Raw genomic sequence first — 17425 nt, forward strand, 5'->3', positions numbered from 1 at the left:
CAGTTATAATCCAATACAAAAGTGAAGTTAAACTGATATAGAACCTAAATAAAATTTAATAACTGTATAAAATCCTACTTAACTTTATCAAAATTAAAGTAATTTAAAGGCGCGAGAAACGAAGAAGTAAAATTCTTGTAAATCTGGCGCATCAAGGAAAGTCATGAAAAAAAAAAATATGACACATTCCAAATATATATAAGGCAACTTTTAAAATTCTCATCTCGTTCGGGCGGTTTAAGGAAACAAAACAACAGAAGTATATATGTAATAGTCATTTATCAGTGTAAGTTGTAAGTCATTCTGGGCACGGTTTTATATCGAGCAATATGTCATTACCTGATACAACAAGCTTGGCCTATAAGACACCTTGATCCGGGCACATCGATGTTTGTACCAGGTAAGTGCCTCTTGTACAGATTACTTCCCTTTTTTTTCATTCCCCTATCAACGCCAGCCGCCTCCTAGCTATCGCTTGTGCATGCTTATTGTTGAAGCAGATGGCTGCTGGAGGTTGGCCTTATCAAATAGTGATTTGTACTTGGTCTTAAAGCTGAGAGAAATCCTAATGGTCTCAACAACTAAACCGCCAATATATGTGGCTTGAATTTTACGAAATGCTATACAACAGCCGCTGACCAAATCTCCCCTCTCACTAGATTCTTGACAAATTTCCTCCTACTATACCAGGATATCAATCATTCTGACGCTCCAGATGAGATATTTGGGAAACAATAAATTCCGATCATTTCATTGTAGTCTCCGTATTACGAATCTTAGTGATGAATGAGATGTTTTTCAAACGTTGTTGTTTATTACCCGACGCAAGATGGACTCTACAATCGCTTGACTTGTCGCAAATTGAGCAAAGTATTGTCGCGCGTGTAAACTTTTATCTTGAGCCTCCAGGGAACAAGCGTGACTTCAATTCGCCATATTGTATTTTGCCAATTTTTAAATCCATCATCCATACATAATGGCTATTTTAATGTTGAGAGTGTGACGGTATCTAAACCGCTTCGCGTGTTTCCCTGTGTGAAGCGGTGTAGATTCTATATGTAAATGAAAATGTATCCTTAAATATAAGGATAATGATATAACAATTTTGTGTATAAGAAATTGTATCTTTTATGATAAATCTTCACGCATCTTAGCTTAAACATCTCACTCGTGTGGGTGCAGAACACAGAAGATAAGCAGTTAACCTTATACAATTAACACTGTATAAAATATAAAGTAGGCCTATTATAGCCTATTAGATTTTCCAGAAAAGGCTGAAATTCTTTTTAAAAATCTTTAAGAAAACTTATTTTATTTGAAGTAATAATCCATTCTAGAAAAACACTGAATAAATAAAATTAAATTCTAGAAAAAATTAAACTATTTTCTATATTTTAAATAAAACATAAATCGATTGTATGATGAAATTTTAATTAATTTATTAAATTAAAATTTTAGATCAGCTCAATTTTCAATACGAGAAACCCGCGATGATATTGAAATATGTAATCAAATTATATACAAGGATGCATTGTTTTATACAATTTAGAAAACTTAATTTTCTCTCCACAAACAACATCATTCGTAATAATTCTATAACTAAATAATAAACAATTTCTAACTGATTTAAGCACCGCTTCTTTAAAAAAATACAACTTAAAAGTAGCAATAAACTTGACAAAAAGATTAGAAAGATGTCGACGATCCATACAAAGATTCGACATCTCATCCGGAACAAAAAAAATATATATATATATATCATCCGTCATTATGTACATTTTTTAGATTCCCGAAGATAGGAATTTGTACAAAGCAGATAGAAACTACTTACTTTTAAGACTAGAGAAGTCTCCAAGGATGGATCCATCATTAGATTCTGCTTCGGATAGAGGAGTATCCGTTAAACGATCCTGTACATCCTTCTCCTGCCCGCACTCCCCTTTAGAGTGTCCCAAAGAGGAGATAGTAGAAGTGGTGTTTCCGATACTACTAGGGGGGCTTAAAAAGGTAGTAGTCTCGCTGTTGTGGTAACACGAACTAATTGCAAGGTGTTGAGATTCGGTGGCCTGCTCTAATTTCAGGCATTGTGTGGGGACGAAGGCCGAACCGTGAAAACCTCTATCGTCCGACATGGATAGGGGCCTGAAGGCCCCTCCTGGTGTAGGATTGAGGAATCCTACTTGTCTGTCCAATCCGTGAGGATAATGGACGGGCAAAAGTGGTGCCGGATAACTATCCGTCTGACTAAACATTGGACGGCCCGAGAAGGATGTAGTGGAAAATGGCGATTCTTTATCTAGTACTTGACCCGCCGAATATGTTCTTTGGCATTGGTTATCCGCTGCTGTTGATGCTAGTACCATTAAAGCTGGCGATGCCATGGTACTAGCTAAGTAAGCGGAACTATCTAAACCACCGACGCATAGACCCTGCAAAGAGAAATTTCTATATATTCACCTACTAAATTTATGTCACAATACCATTTTATCAATGAAAATTTCGTAAAATTGACAGGATTTTTTAACTTTATTAAGCTAAAACAGATTCTGTAGCGTAGATATTGATGGTTTTACTCGTTTTTTTTCAATAATTAATATAAATTTATAACGTATTATAATATTTTACGGTTGTTTCGATTTAAAATATATACAAATTTTTAATTTATTTTCGGATATAAATATATTTTATATATAAATTTTAAGACGCGTTTAATCTTCCAAGTTATATAAATTAGAAAAAAGAAGAAATAAATTTTTAAAATAATAATAATAAGGGTGGCTAAAAAATTAGTTAACCATTAGCTTAATTGTAGTTTCTACTGACAAATTTTGTATTGTTTAAGATGAGATCTTTTATGTTTAATGCACAATTTACAGTGTTCTTAAGCGATATTCTTTGGTATAAAACCGTAGTAAAAAATCTATTAACTAACTTTTGGGCCACCCTGTATATTTATTCCTAACGTAGTTTAAACAATTAATGATTTACAGTAGGCACATCATGTACTGTACTTAAATACACTTTTTTAATGACGTTTTAATTGTTTTACAACTTTTATACTCTCTAAATTTAATTAAAATCACTTTTTCTCGCTCTATCTTTCGGTGTTTCTCAACTTCTACTATCTGTGAATTACTTTATTGCAGTTTTTTTTTTAATTTTTANATTAAATATATATATGTATTTTATTTAATAAAATAATAATAATAATAATTATGAAATAAGTTAATAATTTATAAATCTTGCTTTTATAATTGGAAGATGTGAATGTGTTAAGGTTTTCTAACAGAAAACTCAATTAGAAAAGACAATACAGTTCAAGTCAAACGATCTTGGTAATTATTTAAGAAAAATATGCTAAATTTTTGAATATGTATAAAACTATTGACATGCAATAAGTATAAAAATTAATTTTGAGGCATCATCATCATCAGCATTCTGATTTACTTAAACAATAAGAAAAGGATAAGAAGAAGGGGAAGAGGACAAGAAGATGATTCTTCTGGAAATGAAGAAATTACATAGATAAAAATCATAATTATTGGTATAATTACAGTTTTTGCATCAAAAATTGCATTAGAAAATCTCTTTATCCTGATATTATTTTACGGCTGATCTTTCTGCAATTTAAAATGAAATTTTAAATGAATATTTTTCAATTTTGTGTATTATTATAATCTCTGTAAGTGTTAGCATTCATAGACTAATTAACAATCATCTAATTACATTTAAAAATGCTAAAAGTATTTAAAATAAAAATTTCGTTTAACAAGACCTCACTTTAATTGTCTTCTTTTCACCAAACAATTGCAATTGTTTAGTGTAAAGAAGACAATTATACATTATGTTTGATGTTATCTACATCAACATATTTATTTAAATCGTCTGCAACAGTTATATTGTTATATTTTCGATTTCTGATTGTTATAACAAGAGAAAATCTCATTTATGATGTAACAAATAAATCTCCTTTAACACAAAGCCGCGCTATGACGTAATAATCTGTTAAACAATCGAATTTTAATTGTAATTGTGACGTAATTAAAACGCAATAATGCATCTTTTCGAACACGTGTAAACGATTGTGTGACGTATTAATACGTAATAATTACAAGTAAACGTCACACAATTGATTATTAAATTTAAAATCTTTCAGTTTTAATTGTACTTTTTTAATTATTTTTAACAAATAAACTTACTTTTCGCTTGTTTTTTCCAAGGATCAAACGATTATTATAGATAAAGAAATGGCGATTACTGTAAAAAATATCAGTTAATTGATATTTTTTGACTTTTTCTAATGTCTTTGGGCATATAAAAAAATCAAAATCGTCCTGTAATAAAACATGATGGCTTCTTTTTTTCTGAAAGTCGATACTCATTGACTTTCAGGCCATTATATTTAGCAAGGTTGCTAACTCAATTAATTAATTGATTATTTCTTACAAGGCATCATTAGAACGCCTTGCAATCAAAGATTGAAAAATTAAAGATGAATCCTATCAGATAATTTATAATCATTGTTCATATGTCTTTGTGGACTTTAGGCCTATCACTTTCATTAAGTCTTCTACTGATTACAGAAAAAGTCAAACTATAAATTAAAACTATCGAAAATAAACAGTATAGAGTTAATTATCTTATTTTTATTCATTCATTACTTAAAATAAATAAGAAATTATTCGGTATATTCACTTTTCCTAGGACGTTTTTGGTGTGAAATATAAGAATTTTCACATAAAATACACTTATAGAATTAATTATCCATTTATTATCTTTATATTCAACGTTTCTGAGACAGATTTTTGATATGAAGTGAAAAATATAACTTAAAATATAGTATCAAATGTACTATAGAGTTATTTGTATTACTTTTATCTGTTTATTATTAAAAATATATAAAAATTAGTTTTATAATTCAATGTTTATGATACATGTTTGGACTTGAAATGTAAGAATTTTCACATAAAATATATTGTGCAGTTATATTATTTAATTATTAAATTATATAGAAATTACAGTATCTTTATGATTTAACTTTTTTTACGGCTTTTCTGGCTTACAATACAGGGAATTATGTATATATTATAATATAAAGTTAATTAATTTATTATTTAAAATAAAAGTTATATTTATAGTAAACTTTTCTGAGGTATTTTTGGTGTGTAATGCAAGAATTTTTACACAAACGGAGTTATTATATTACTTTTATCAATTTATTATTTAAAATATATCAGAGTTAATCTTTAAATTTAATGTTTCTGAGACATTTTTAGTGTAAAATATAAAAAGAATTTCACACAAAACAGAACTAAGAATGAAAAATCAACAGTTTTAACAGTTAAAACTTCTTTAAAATTAATTTTTTTTTCAATTATATTTCACAGATTTTACCTCACATTTCCTCACATAAAATTAATAAAAATTAAATAAATTTAATTATAATAATTAAAAGTTTTATAATCGCTTACTAAATATAACTACCTTCTTGATACTTATATATATTTTAAATCTTAATTAAGTAATGTAAGATAAAGGTATAAAATATAAAAAAAGTAATATCTTTCTACTTTAAAATAAAGTTTTAAAGATATTAAAATATATTTCCTTATCATTTATATGTAATTTTAAATCGAGGAAACAATGCTATTAAGGTATTAATATAAAACAAAAAGAGGAGGAAGATGAAGAAGAAGAAACTTTTTTCCTAAGCATCAGAACGTTTTTATCAAATTAAAAATAAAAAAATATATATACTTAATTATCCTTCAAGATATTTTTAAAGAAGTTAATACACAGAACGATATAAAATATTAAAGAAAGCATTTAGAAATTCTCAACACGTATTCGACTTTGATTTTCTTAGATTAAAAAGGAGAAACAAAAGACATTCTTTTATAATAATTAGTAGAAAGTGGTGAAAATTAACTTGAATTTTACAAAATTCTCCTTCAAATACGTCTTAATTAAATTTGTTTCTTCGTTAGATAGCATTGTATTGTTTAAACAGTTTCTTAAAGGAAATTAATTTTAAAAATGAACTTCACTCATCCCATAAGAGAATCTTTACTTATTGCCTAATTAAGGATCATTTTTAAGCTTGTGAACTTATTAAGTGAATAATTTAAGTATAAATTTCTTGCAAAATTCTCGTTTCTTACACAGAAAAATATTCTTTTCATTAATTTTTTTAAAAGGAGTAATTCCAAAAAAAATTAATTTCTTTTAAATAAGAAATGTGATGAAAGTGGGTTGTTTCATCCACTTATTTTTTCCAAATTCCCGAATTAAATCTCATTTATTTTATATTATCCCATTTAAAAAACTAATTAATATATATAATTTCCGGTGTAGATCGTCATTAAAACTTTATAAATTATATTATTTAATTCAAATTAGCTTATTATTATCAAAGTTTAATGATTATCTACTCAAATTAAAAGTGTTTTAACTTAATTCTTATAAAACAAAATAAAAAATTTGCATATGGAAATATTATAATTATACTTAAAGAATATTAATTTATTGCAGATTTGTATTAATATATAAATTAATTAGAGATNATTCGCGCTTTACATTTTAATTAAGTTTTATACTTTAAATTTTTATAATTAAGTAAAAGAAATTTTTATTAACCTTATAATTAGAATTAAAACTTAAAGAATAACTTAATTTAAATTTTTTTAAATGTATTTAAACTTAAAATAATATTAAATATTTAATTTTATGAATGTAAACTCCTATCGATTTCTGATTACAGAATTTAAATTAGGAAACTTATATTAATTATTTATTATTTTTCCAACTATTTTAATGATATTAATTAAGAAAATTTAGATTTTTTAAGGCACAGACACCTAAAAATTGGTGAGATTTCATCAACGTGCACGCGACTAGAACTTCTCTGTACTGCAAGAGACGAAGAGTCCACAAGTTAAGTGTTCTCCTTCAGTAAAATAAGCAAATAATAAACTTATTCAAGAAATTTTGGAGAGGAAACTTTCGTAATTCTTCTTAAAATCGTTCCTTAAATCCTAAAAATCAGTATAGGGCCTAAAACATATATTAAATAGAAGTGAAAGTATAAATAGGTGCAGAATAAGGTACCTATCAAACACTTCTAGCTATACGGGACATCAACAGCTGTGTCAAAGTTTATTAACTGTCAGGGGGATCTTATGCAACAACAGTTTTCACCTTGTCACTAATGTCCGAGAATCGAATCCACAAAGAGCCATAAAATAGCACGGGTTGGGGATGGTCGAGGCGAAATTGCCTACACATCTGTCTCTTATCATCATTACCATTGCAAATTCGTACATGGCAATTACCATATCTTAATCTATGGATACCCTAGAAATTTTCTCAATTGTTATATCAGTTAGCATACTAAACATTAAGCTTACACTACATCTCGGGAACAAGGGAACATCATATATTAACACCATTATATCCACATTATACGAAAATTATCTGCTTGTTTATCGTCTAAATTTTGATAAGTTATAAAAGTAAAAAGGCAAAAAATTATATTACAGATTTAAATATTTTCTAAATTAACCATCAACTTACCTGAAAAGTTGGAAACTTAAAAGCAGCAGGTATTAGCCCGGGCCTAGGCCTGAATCTATCTCCGTGGCTTGACATAGTTTCCTTATTTTTTTTTAAGTTAAAGTCGAGTTTATATGATTAATTCTGAAAAATTGAGAATTTCTAACTATTAAAGTATGTAAGAGTATAAATTACACATTTAAATTTTAAATTATTACTTAATTAATGCATACATTTATACTGGTTTAGCGTGTAGAAAACTAAGTTTTAAAGCTGATTAATGTACAAAATTGTTTATTAAGTGTAAAAAATATAATAAAAATAGAACTGGAAACGGGATAAACACACTTTCTAATTGTTTAGAAAGATATTAAATTAAAGAATATTAGATAATGACAAGCATATTTTCCGCCTCATTACTGCGGGAAATTAAAAAATATAGAGAAACGTAAGGGAAAAACAACATTTAAAGATAATCGAGAACAATAAAACTTATTACATAAGTGACGTAAAAACGGGGTGATTTTAATACGTAAGATTTAAATACAAGTTCTGATGTCTAACCTCAATTGTCCACTTGATTGCATGATATTCGTTGTAACTTGACGATCCGCACCACGTGACTACCCCCTAGTCGAACACGCTGTAGACCAACTCGGCACATGTCGTAAAATATCGGCAGCAGCCTCGTTTTAATCCACATCTCTGTCTGAAAGGCTATTGGCTGTTCGACCACCTATTGTGTAGTCCCATTGAAAGACATCTATTATTGTAAACTTTTGGAGGAACTGTGTCAGACAAGACTAGGCTTTTGTCAACGTCCAAATGGCGGTTGGAAAGTCAAAAAGGAAACAGAATTTTAGGGGAACGATTAAGAGACACAAACACAGAATGTCCCGCTACAGCTCCTGAGTTGCGTATTCTTGTATATTCAGTTTTATCTTCTTCCCCTACCTCCTTTATTGACTATAGTATCTTCTATTACAGATTTTCCTTTCTACGATTTAAACAAAGAAAAGAAGAAGAAAGAAAGAAAAAAAAATATATTATCAAATAATTTCTTAGAAATACTTTAATTATATTTTATAAAATCGAAATAAATTTAATAAATTATTACTTTAAAACAGCGAAGATTTAGTTATGCACTCATAAACTTGTATTATTCACGAAATTTAAAGGTTAATTTTGAATTAATAACTAAGAATTTAGTATACAAATATACGAAATTTTCAGCATAAAAATTCAAATCGTAATTAATCTTGTATTCGTCGATAAATTTTTGACATTTTCTAATAATTGTAAACACGATTTTCGGACTAATAAGTGGGTTAACAATGACTTTAAATAGAAAAATAAGCGGTGAAACAAGTCATAACTCAATGGCGAAACAATAGTAATTAAACAAGCAACACGTGTCTCTTAATTAACAAAAGGATTAATGAGAGAAACCTCTTTAAATACGACGTCTACTCCTTTCTGACGTTGTATTTCGCTGGCAGCATTTTATTGATGTTATCTTAAGTGAAACAAGGAAATGTTCGCCATTAACATGCAGTAAAGCAACTTCAATTAATATCAAATGACAAAATCATTTCCTAAGTTGTCTGGCTACAATCAGAAACACTTAGGATTCTAACAGTCGTAATTTTATAAGTATCATCCATTTAATCTTAACGGATGAGATTAATTAAAATGGACACTAAATTATCCTTTTCGATGTTTGAAGGGGAAAAAACGAATTAATGGCACTTTTCTTTGAATGATATATTTTCCCCCTTTATCCGGTTCGCACTTTTCACTCGGTAATTAGAATAAAGATCAATAATTCACAAGAGTGAGGATTGTATATGATAATTATCCCGTATCCCAAGAAGAATCCATTATTTAATTTTCAATTATTCATTCTCTACTTTAATTCGGATAATTATTGATAATTCGATTGAGAATTTTTATATATCTGGCAGCTGTAGATGTTTACCTGTTACGGAGATGTCTTCCTTTTACTTTTTTTTAATTTGGAAAATCGCTAGGAGAGTTGAATAATGTGTTAAATTAATAAAATCCTATCTACTGAACGTGTTTTGTCATCTAATAACGATGACATAATCGCAGTGACATGTCTATTTGAATAATAGCGTATCTTCGCATTCCATTCTTGATATCCTAACTGCGCGTTGTCTGTTATTACGGAAATCTCCGGAAAACCTACCAATTAAACGCTTTATATCCCTATACATGTTATTTATTAAATCATATATTAGTGTAGAATCGATACCTTGCAGCGATTTAATCACAATTCTTTACTTTTGTGCCCATTAAATGCTCGGTTTCTGGAGGAGGAATCAGCAACTCGCACTTGTTAGATATTTGACAATTTTTTCGAGTGTAAAGTGATATAACGTCCGTCATCGTATAAAAATTTTAACATTTACAATCACTAGATATAAATCAAGAAGAGACGCCGCTGTACGATCGACACGTGTGTACTTAAATCGTTTGTGATCGGTTCAACTTGACACAAGTGCCCACTCGAGACTTATAACACCGCACTACGTTATCCCAACGGACGTCAGAATACAACACGTCAATGCCTTTCATAACATCGCACCTTTTATAAAGCCATAGAAGTCGTCGATTGACTAGCAATGTGTGAACAATCGTAAAATTCGTCTTCGGGGAACGAACTATCCTATTTTTGTATTGATCTAAACTGAAGAGTCTGGTTCTTTCCTTTTTTTCCTATGGAAAGGGATTGTTTCTTCTCTTTCTATTGGACAGATTCTCCCCCATTCGTTTTAGTCATTATAAAGATATATATCCGGTTCTTAAATATTGCATAGGTACTTAACTCATCTGCGATTTCCCTTACGCTCGATAGGAACCATTCAGCTTTTGGAGAGTACATTATAACATCATTGACTAGAGAATTTTCATTCATACCAATTGCTATGGAAACATTCGCTGGATATCATTGAGTCGACTTCAGAATTAATATTTACTTCATTTTATTATTTAAGATAACTTTTAATTGATAAAATATTAAATTAATTAGAATATCTGTTTACTAGTAATAATAAATGTTTATTCTGTTTTTAACATAAAATGTTCATTTTTCTTAATAAATAGATTATTTTCCATGTTTATAAATACTTAAAATCATATTTAACATTAAAATAGCAAAGATTTAGAGAAGAACAGGATGATATATAGAAACATGTGAGTAGATCTAGGTCTATTCATATACTGTTCAGTCTGTTACTGATAGACTTCTCCCTTTTACCGAAGGAGCAACTATTTTATTAATCAGTCGAGCTCAAATTAAGGATAATTACGAAAATATCCTTTATAATTTTTGATAAATATTCTTACAGAATCAACATTGGGATATTTGAAAGTGCTTAAAAGTGAATGTGGAACTAGAAGCAACAAATCATCTCGTCTCTATATTGACTTATAAATATTATTATTAAAAAAAGTCTGACATAGTTACTGTCAAGTGGACTTTCCACAACAACGGAAAACACGTGATATACAGGAGATGACTACTTTTTTCGTATCTTGTCCTGTTCAATAATATTCCTTTAAAATCCTGCGTACCAACGCCGATATTAAACTCTCCGCATTCCACTGACAACGTCCATCAGTATTGTAACAATAAGGAAGCCACAACTACCCTAGTGGACAGCCACCGATAAGTTATTGTGGTAACTCAACCGTCTTTTGGAGAGGTACCTTCAAGCTAAGAAGGAACCTCCTCTCATACAAACAATGACATCTACTCTAATTACCAACATTCCTTTTTTTTTACTTTGGTCTCTCTATGTTATAAAATGCATTCTTTCTTTTATTATACGCTTATAAGAGGCAAGCTTCTCATCCGAACTGCTTGAGAAAGTAATCTTTTCAATCATCTTAAATTTAATATTTTAAGATTTTTAATGAAATTTCCAATGCGTATTTTACTACAAAATTTTTTAATAAAAATCCTTTATTTTTAGAATAAATCCCAGAAATCTCTAATTTTATAGAATTAAGAAATAATTTGTCCATTCTTTTGTTTTCTTTCATTAAATCCGTTTTCTAGAATAAACTTTCGATGGTTTCAGTTGAATGTTACAATTAATTAAGCTTTGTTAGTAGAAATAAATTTATTATTCAAGTTAGTTTCTATTTTTTTGAGTATAAAAATTTTCAAATAAATCGAATTTTCATATGAATATAATGAAAATTTCTTACATTTTTTCATCCAAATAAAAAGTCCAGTCGCTTTTGACTGAAACAAACTTTAAATTCAGATTGAATTTTTTTTTCCTTCCTATATTTATTGAAAAGAGTTTGAAGTTGCCTATCTGATTATCATATTTACTCATTTCTAAAATATATTGAATATTTTTTTCCTTTTTTCCCCTCGGATGTAAACGGGAAAGAAACTTATTATATATTCGATGACTTTTCTCACTTAAGAAATTTTTCCATAGTTTTCAAATCTTCACGTAATTGGTTAAATATAAATAAATTTCAAAGAATTTAATTATTTACCCTTTATTTATTTTTGTAATAATTAAACACGAGATGGTACGATGCATTTAAAACTGTTATAATATTAAATTAACAGTTATCTGTTCATTGTGATGATTAAATTTACTTATTTTCTATTGAAAATTATAACTTTCCGATGTATTCCGCTTTTAAATTTTAAGCAGGTAATATTCGTTGTATGACTAATTAAAACTGTATAATTTAACAAAAGAAATCAAATTAAATGAAGCCGATCATAATTGTTAATTATGATTTAAAGAGATAGAGTATAGCAAATTATTTAATTATATCAGTCAAATTTAATTTTGAATTAATTTTAAAACGCTAATTAGGCATAAAAAATGAGTGTTATAATTAAAAAGCAGTAAATTTACCATATAATGGTAATTATCTAGCTTAGTTTTTTTTTTTCCTAAATATTAAATGTAATTAATTGTTTGCAACAATTCACTATTGCTTAATTTTCCTTTCACATTAATTCCACGTTCAGTAGTCGTTTATCCGGATAGCGTAAAATAACTGAAAAAATTGGACGTGACAACTTAGGATATAGATTCTGAAACAGAAAATGTGAACCTTCCCATCTTTTCCATTAGGTATTGATTTATATTCATGAAAGCTTTTAAACCAACTGAATTTTTACTTCATTTTTAATTGAAAGAAACGTTTGTCAATCGATGTTTTTTTAAAATTATCGTTTTTTTTTTCTTCCCTCCACTCTTTTTCTTCTCTCAGTATTTCAAAAAGCACAAATTATCATATGTAAAAGCAAGCAAATGATGAAAATTATTGTCAAATTTAATCAGAATTTTTAAAAGCAAAAATGACCGACTAATTAGATGATTAATAGCATATATACAATTGCGTGCATCATTAACAAGTGCTATTTAACACAGCTGTTTATTATGACTCTTGTCATCCAATTATTTTATGAGTGTAATTGAATGAGGCGATTATGGCAATTAATTGTTACAATTGTTCACACATCTGCATTGATGAAGTGAATGTACATAACACTACTCTCTGAATTAATTATGGCTTTCTAAATTACTTTTACTATGAATAAATTCATTAAAACAGAAGTTTAATATTAAAACAAATGTATATTTTTCTGTTAACCTGTAAGGTAAGCTTTCCTGCAGAACAGATATATATATGCAGAGAAGCAAGCTTTACAGGCGCTACATGTTTACAATTCAACATAACTTTATTAATGTTACATTTAAACTTAAATCGAAGTATCGTGAATTTATTATATATAATATTTGATACATTTTTAAAGACAATTTATCATTATAATCACTTCAGGTTGTTAATTTAAATAAAATGAAGGCAAATTAATCAATTTATTAATTAAATAAAATTAATTTATTCTCTTTAATCGAGAAATGAAACAATTATAAATTTATTTTTTCATATTTATTTACTAAAATATATAAAAGAAAATAATATTTTTTATATTTTATTTTTAGTACAGCTTAAATATAATAAATTACACTTAAAATAATAAATAATATGGTTTATTTACAAGTACTAATGTTGTGTAAAATTAAAAATAAAATATGAAATTAAAGCAGAGATAAATATTTAAATAATACTTTCTACACTGAAATATTATATTATATTTGTAAAAACGCGACTTTATTATATATTTGAAAATCTTAAATTTAATTTTTTTTTATTATTTAAAATAAAAAAAAATAAATAAATGTCGTTGGCATATAAAAACATTTAGATATAAAAGGTGTAGAAAATTTATAATATATTTTGTTTTACCATAATAAAAAACATAGAAAATCCGACAGTTAAAACAAGAGAAGAAGCTGAATGTCAGTTAGAGAAACCTATATTAGTTGTGGAGTGACAAATCTTTACTTAACTACCCCCATTCGTCTCTGAAATTCCTGGGCTGTGATTGTAAAGTCTGCCACCTGTACAGGGATGAAATCTTGATAAATGGCGTTTAAATCGCCCAACAACCACAGCTTCCAAGAGCTGAAGGATTAGCTTGGATGGATACTGCCCAGGGCCTATATCTATCACAATGGTAATTATTTACTGACACAGAACGTGTTTTATTTTTGTTTTGCTTGATCCCATAAGACTTTTGAGGATGTAATACCCGTTTGGATTTTTGAAATCAGCCGAATTTCTTAGTTTAAAATATATTTGACAAGTCAAATAGAAGTATTTTGTTTAAAAAAATGTAATATATATATATATAATNAAATTTAAATAATGCATTGTAAGATAATAAAAGTCATTAAAGTTGTAAAATTAATTAATAAAGAATTATTCACAAAGTTTTAATGTTTATATATATATATATAAGCCGCCTTTATATATATAAAGGTTAAAAAATTTTATTTGAATTTATAATAAATTTATGTTTATCGATAAAAGTGAAATTCTAAAATTCAGAAAAATGATGGAGCTGCGAACATCATGGGAAAGAAAAAGTAAGAAGTATAAGTTCCGACAAGAACAGGTGTCGACATCAAAAGTAGGAGCAGGAAAATGAGGAGACAATTGATGCGCTCGCTGCTCCATGTTAATCTCCCTTACAAATCAGATCGGATTTAAAACATTTGTAGAAAATCATTCATTCATATCTATTTTGATAAGAACGTTATATTTAAATCTCAATACAAGTCATGTCGCGCATCTATTTTTAAACTTTCATTTAAATTTTTAAAATGTTATAAGTAATTAAATTCTAAATAATTTGTTACTAGATGTAATCTAGTAACAAATTTAATTATTAATAACTACGAAAAATACCTCGATTTAATCCGGCAGTCGTTTTAGCATATTATTAGAATGTCGGGCTTCAGCATGTTTATATATATATATATATATATATAAGTAATAAATCAAATTTATAAAAGTGCATTACTTAAATTATTCTTTAAATTGTATTTTGTTTTTTTAATGAGAAAGATAGGTTTTCCAACTTTAATTTTTTTTAATATTCACAAAAAAACAGCATAAAACATCTAACCAGCAGCTACAATCGATCGAGGGGTTGATTCGGCCGTTGAATTTCAATGATTTTTCTCACACTTTCATTTTAAACCATTCCGGTGTTATTTTAATCCCTTTGTTGATTTTTCCTTTCACACTATCGACTAATCCACACCCGCAGCCGAAATCGTCCAAAAATAAAAAAATAAAAAAAAATAACGCTTAAAAAAAAGAAAGCAGACGAACGAGAGGGCGCCATTAATCGCTGGATTTACATTCTTTAAAGTAACGGAAATTTTAACCTTTTTTTTTGTATATACAATAAAAAACTCGAGCTAAATTGAATTATTTATGTGTATGAGAGATCTTTTAAGGTAATTTATTTCTGTATATAATTAGATTTAATCTTTTTAATAGATAAATCGAACGAAATTTTACAAGAAAATAATCTATAATCGGCAGACGATAATGGGAATGAACGTTCAATTAAGCCTAGTTATTAAGTGATAATTAGGCTTAGTTCATTTATAGTTATCGAACTCGAAGTGCGTTCGATTTGCCTGAATACTGTATTCCGTTACGTCAATTTGACGTCATTATTACGGTTTTCTTACGAAAACGTGTAGTAATGACGTCAATTTGACGTAAAAGTTCACACTATTTAGACAAAATGAATGACCTAACTTCTTATGTTCGCAAGTTAATTTTTTGTTTTTTTTGTTTTGAAATAAATTATTGAACGCAACTTTTATATAAAATATAGCGTTCAGATTTTCTAAGAGCAATATTATCGTGTTAAATTACAAATAATTGCTTAATTACGTCTAGTTTTACAGTAACTTTTGAATTACCTTTGCAAATTAAACTTCTTTTTTTATATATATAAAATAAAAATTTTTAATTTTTACCATATAAAATTGTTATTTAACGCAGTTTTTACTTAAAATATTGCACTTAGAACGCCTATTAAATAATCATTTTTGTCCTAATCGCTTGTGTTTAGTTTCATGTGCCGATGCAATAAGCTATGAAGTCAACATTCATCAATAATACTTAAAAAATAACTCTTTTTTTCACATTTACTGGTCTTAATTGTTGTGTTTTTTTGACTTTATCGCCTAAAATGCACCATTAATATGCTTTTACACATTGATTTTAATGTCTTTTTTTTCACCTCTCCTCCCGGAGCTCTGTAGTATATTTGTTAACTCTTGTTTAATAAGAAAAAAGAAATGAAAAAAAAGAATGAAAATGTATTAAAAAATCATTTCTTTGCGAATGACGACGTTTGTTTTCGGGTAACAAAATATTCTTTTTTGATAGAGATAAAATAATTGCACTCTAAGTTTCATAAAATTAAAAGTTTATCATATCCTTGATAGTGTTTACTTTTTAAAAATGAGAATTTTGTGAAAATAGTTTTGATGTGATAATAATTTAATTCACTTTACTCTGTTATATATTTAGAAATTAAAAAGTTATGATGAAAGTCTTAATTGTTTCACCTGAAAAAAATAGATAATAAATTTTTAAATATATCACAGAAAAATAAAAAAATAAGTTTGTAGTCTCTACCTTTCATATAAATGAATAAATAAACTCTTAATATATTTATGTTATCACTATGTAAATTTAAATAAAAAGAAACTTATAAATACATTTTAAAATTAAATAGATATATTATAAAAGAAATAAGTGCTTACATCTTAATATTGATTTTAAAAAAATGAATTTTTAGAAACAGTTAATAATTTTTATTTTAATAAATATTTTTTTGTTTTTCTCCTAATAAACATGTATATAAATTAGAATTGATTTCAGGATTTAAAAATTCTGCTACTTTATATTTTTTAAAATATAAAGTTAAAAACAATTGAACTGGCATACAGTTGTAATGAAGAGAGGTATTAATAATAGGCCTATATCTAAAATTATACAGTATTAGCTTAGTAGTTCCCTTAAAGAAAATAGAAACTCTCAAAAATAAACTAGAAACAGTTTAATTAACTGATTAGATAAACAAATTAATATATGTATTAAGTTTTCTTTGTAATAAATAAAAATAAACATGATGTTAAAAATTATATAACCTGTTAACGTTACATTCATTGTAATTAAATAATTTCAAAGAGCATCTATGACATTTATAAACTAAATATCAGTAATAGTTTAACCATTATATTAAATGACTACACATATATCGTCAATATAATAGCGTAATTGATAAATTATTATATTGTTGAGATATCATTAATCTATTAAAATTACATAAGTTTCTTCAAATCATGATAATATAATAAAAATCAAATGTTTTAATTGCATAGCCTTTTAAAAAATAATATAAAATATTAAAAAATAAATTTATAAAAAT

The 17425-nt window shown here is 27.2% G+C and overlaps 1 protein-coding gene across 1 annotated transcript in view; it reads right to left on the reverse strand.

The window, feature by feature from the left end:
- Window positions 1-17425, reverse strand: part of LOC111620001 (E3 ubiquitin-protein ligase RNF220-like) — a 38672-nt gene that overhangs the window by 14165 nt on the left and 7082 nt on the right. Inside the window, exons 2-4 of the mRNA XM_023361841.1 lie at window positions 8116-8548; window positions 7573-7695; window positions 1832-2429 (exon numbers count right to left, since the gene is read on the reverse strand). Coding sequence (XP_023217609.1) covers window positions 1832-2429; window positions 7573-7647 — 673 coding nt within the window. The 5' untranslated portion in view covers window positions 7648-7695; window positions 8116-8548. The remainder of the gene's footprint in view (window positions 1-1831; window positions 2430-7572; window positions 7696-8115; window positions 8549-17425) is intronic.

This window comes from Centruroides sculpturatus, unplaced genomic scaffold (assembly GCF_000671375.1).
Source record: "Centruroides sculpturatus isolate CEXI.00-Female unplaced genomic scaffold, Cexi_2.0 scaffold12, whole genome shotgun sequence".
NCBI classification, from domain to species: domain Eukaryota; kingdom Metazoa; phylum Arthropoda; class Arachnida; order Scorpiones; family Buthidae; genus Centruroides; species Centruroides sculpturatus.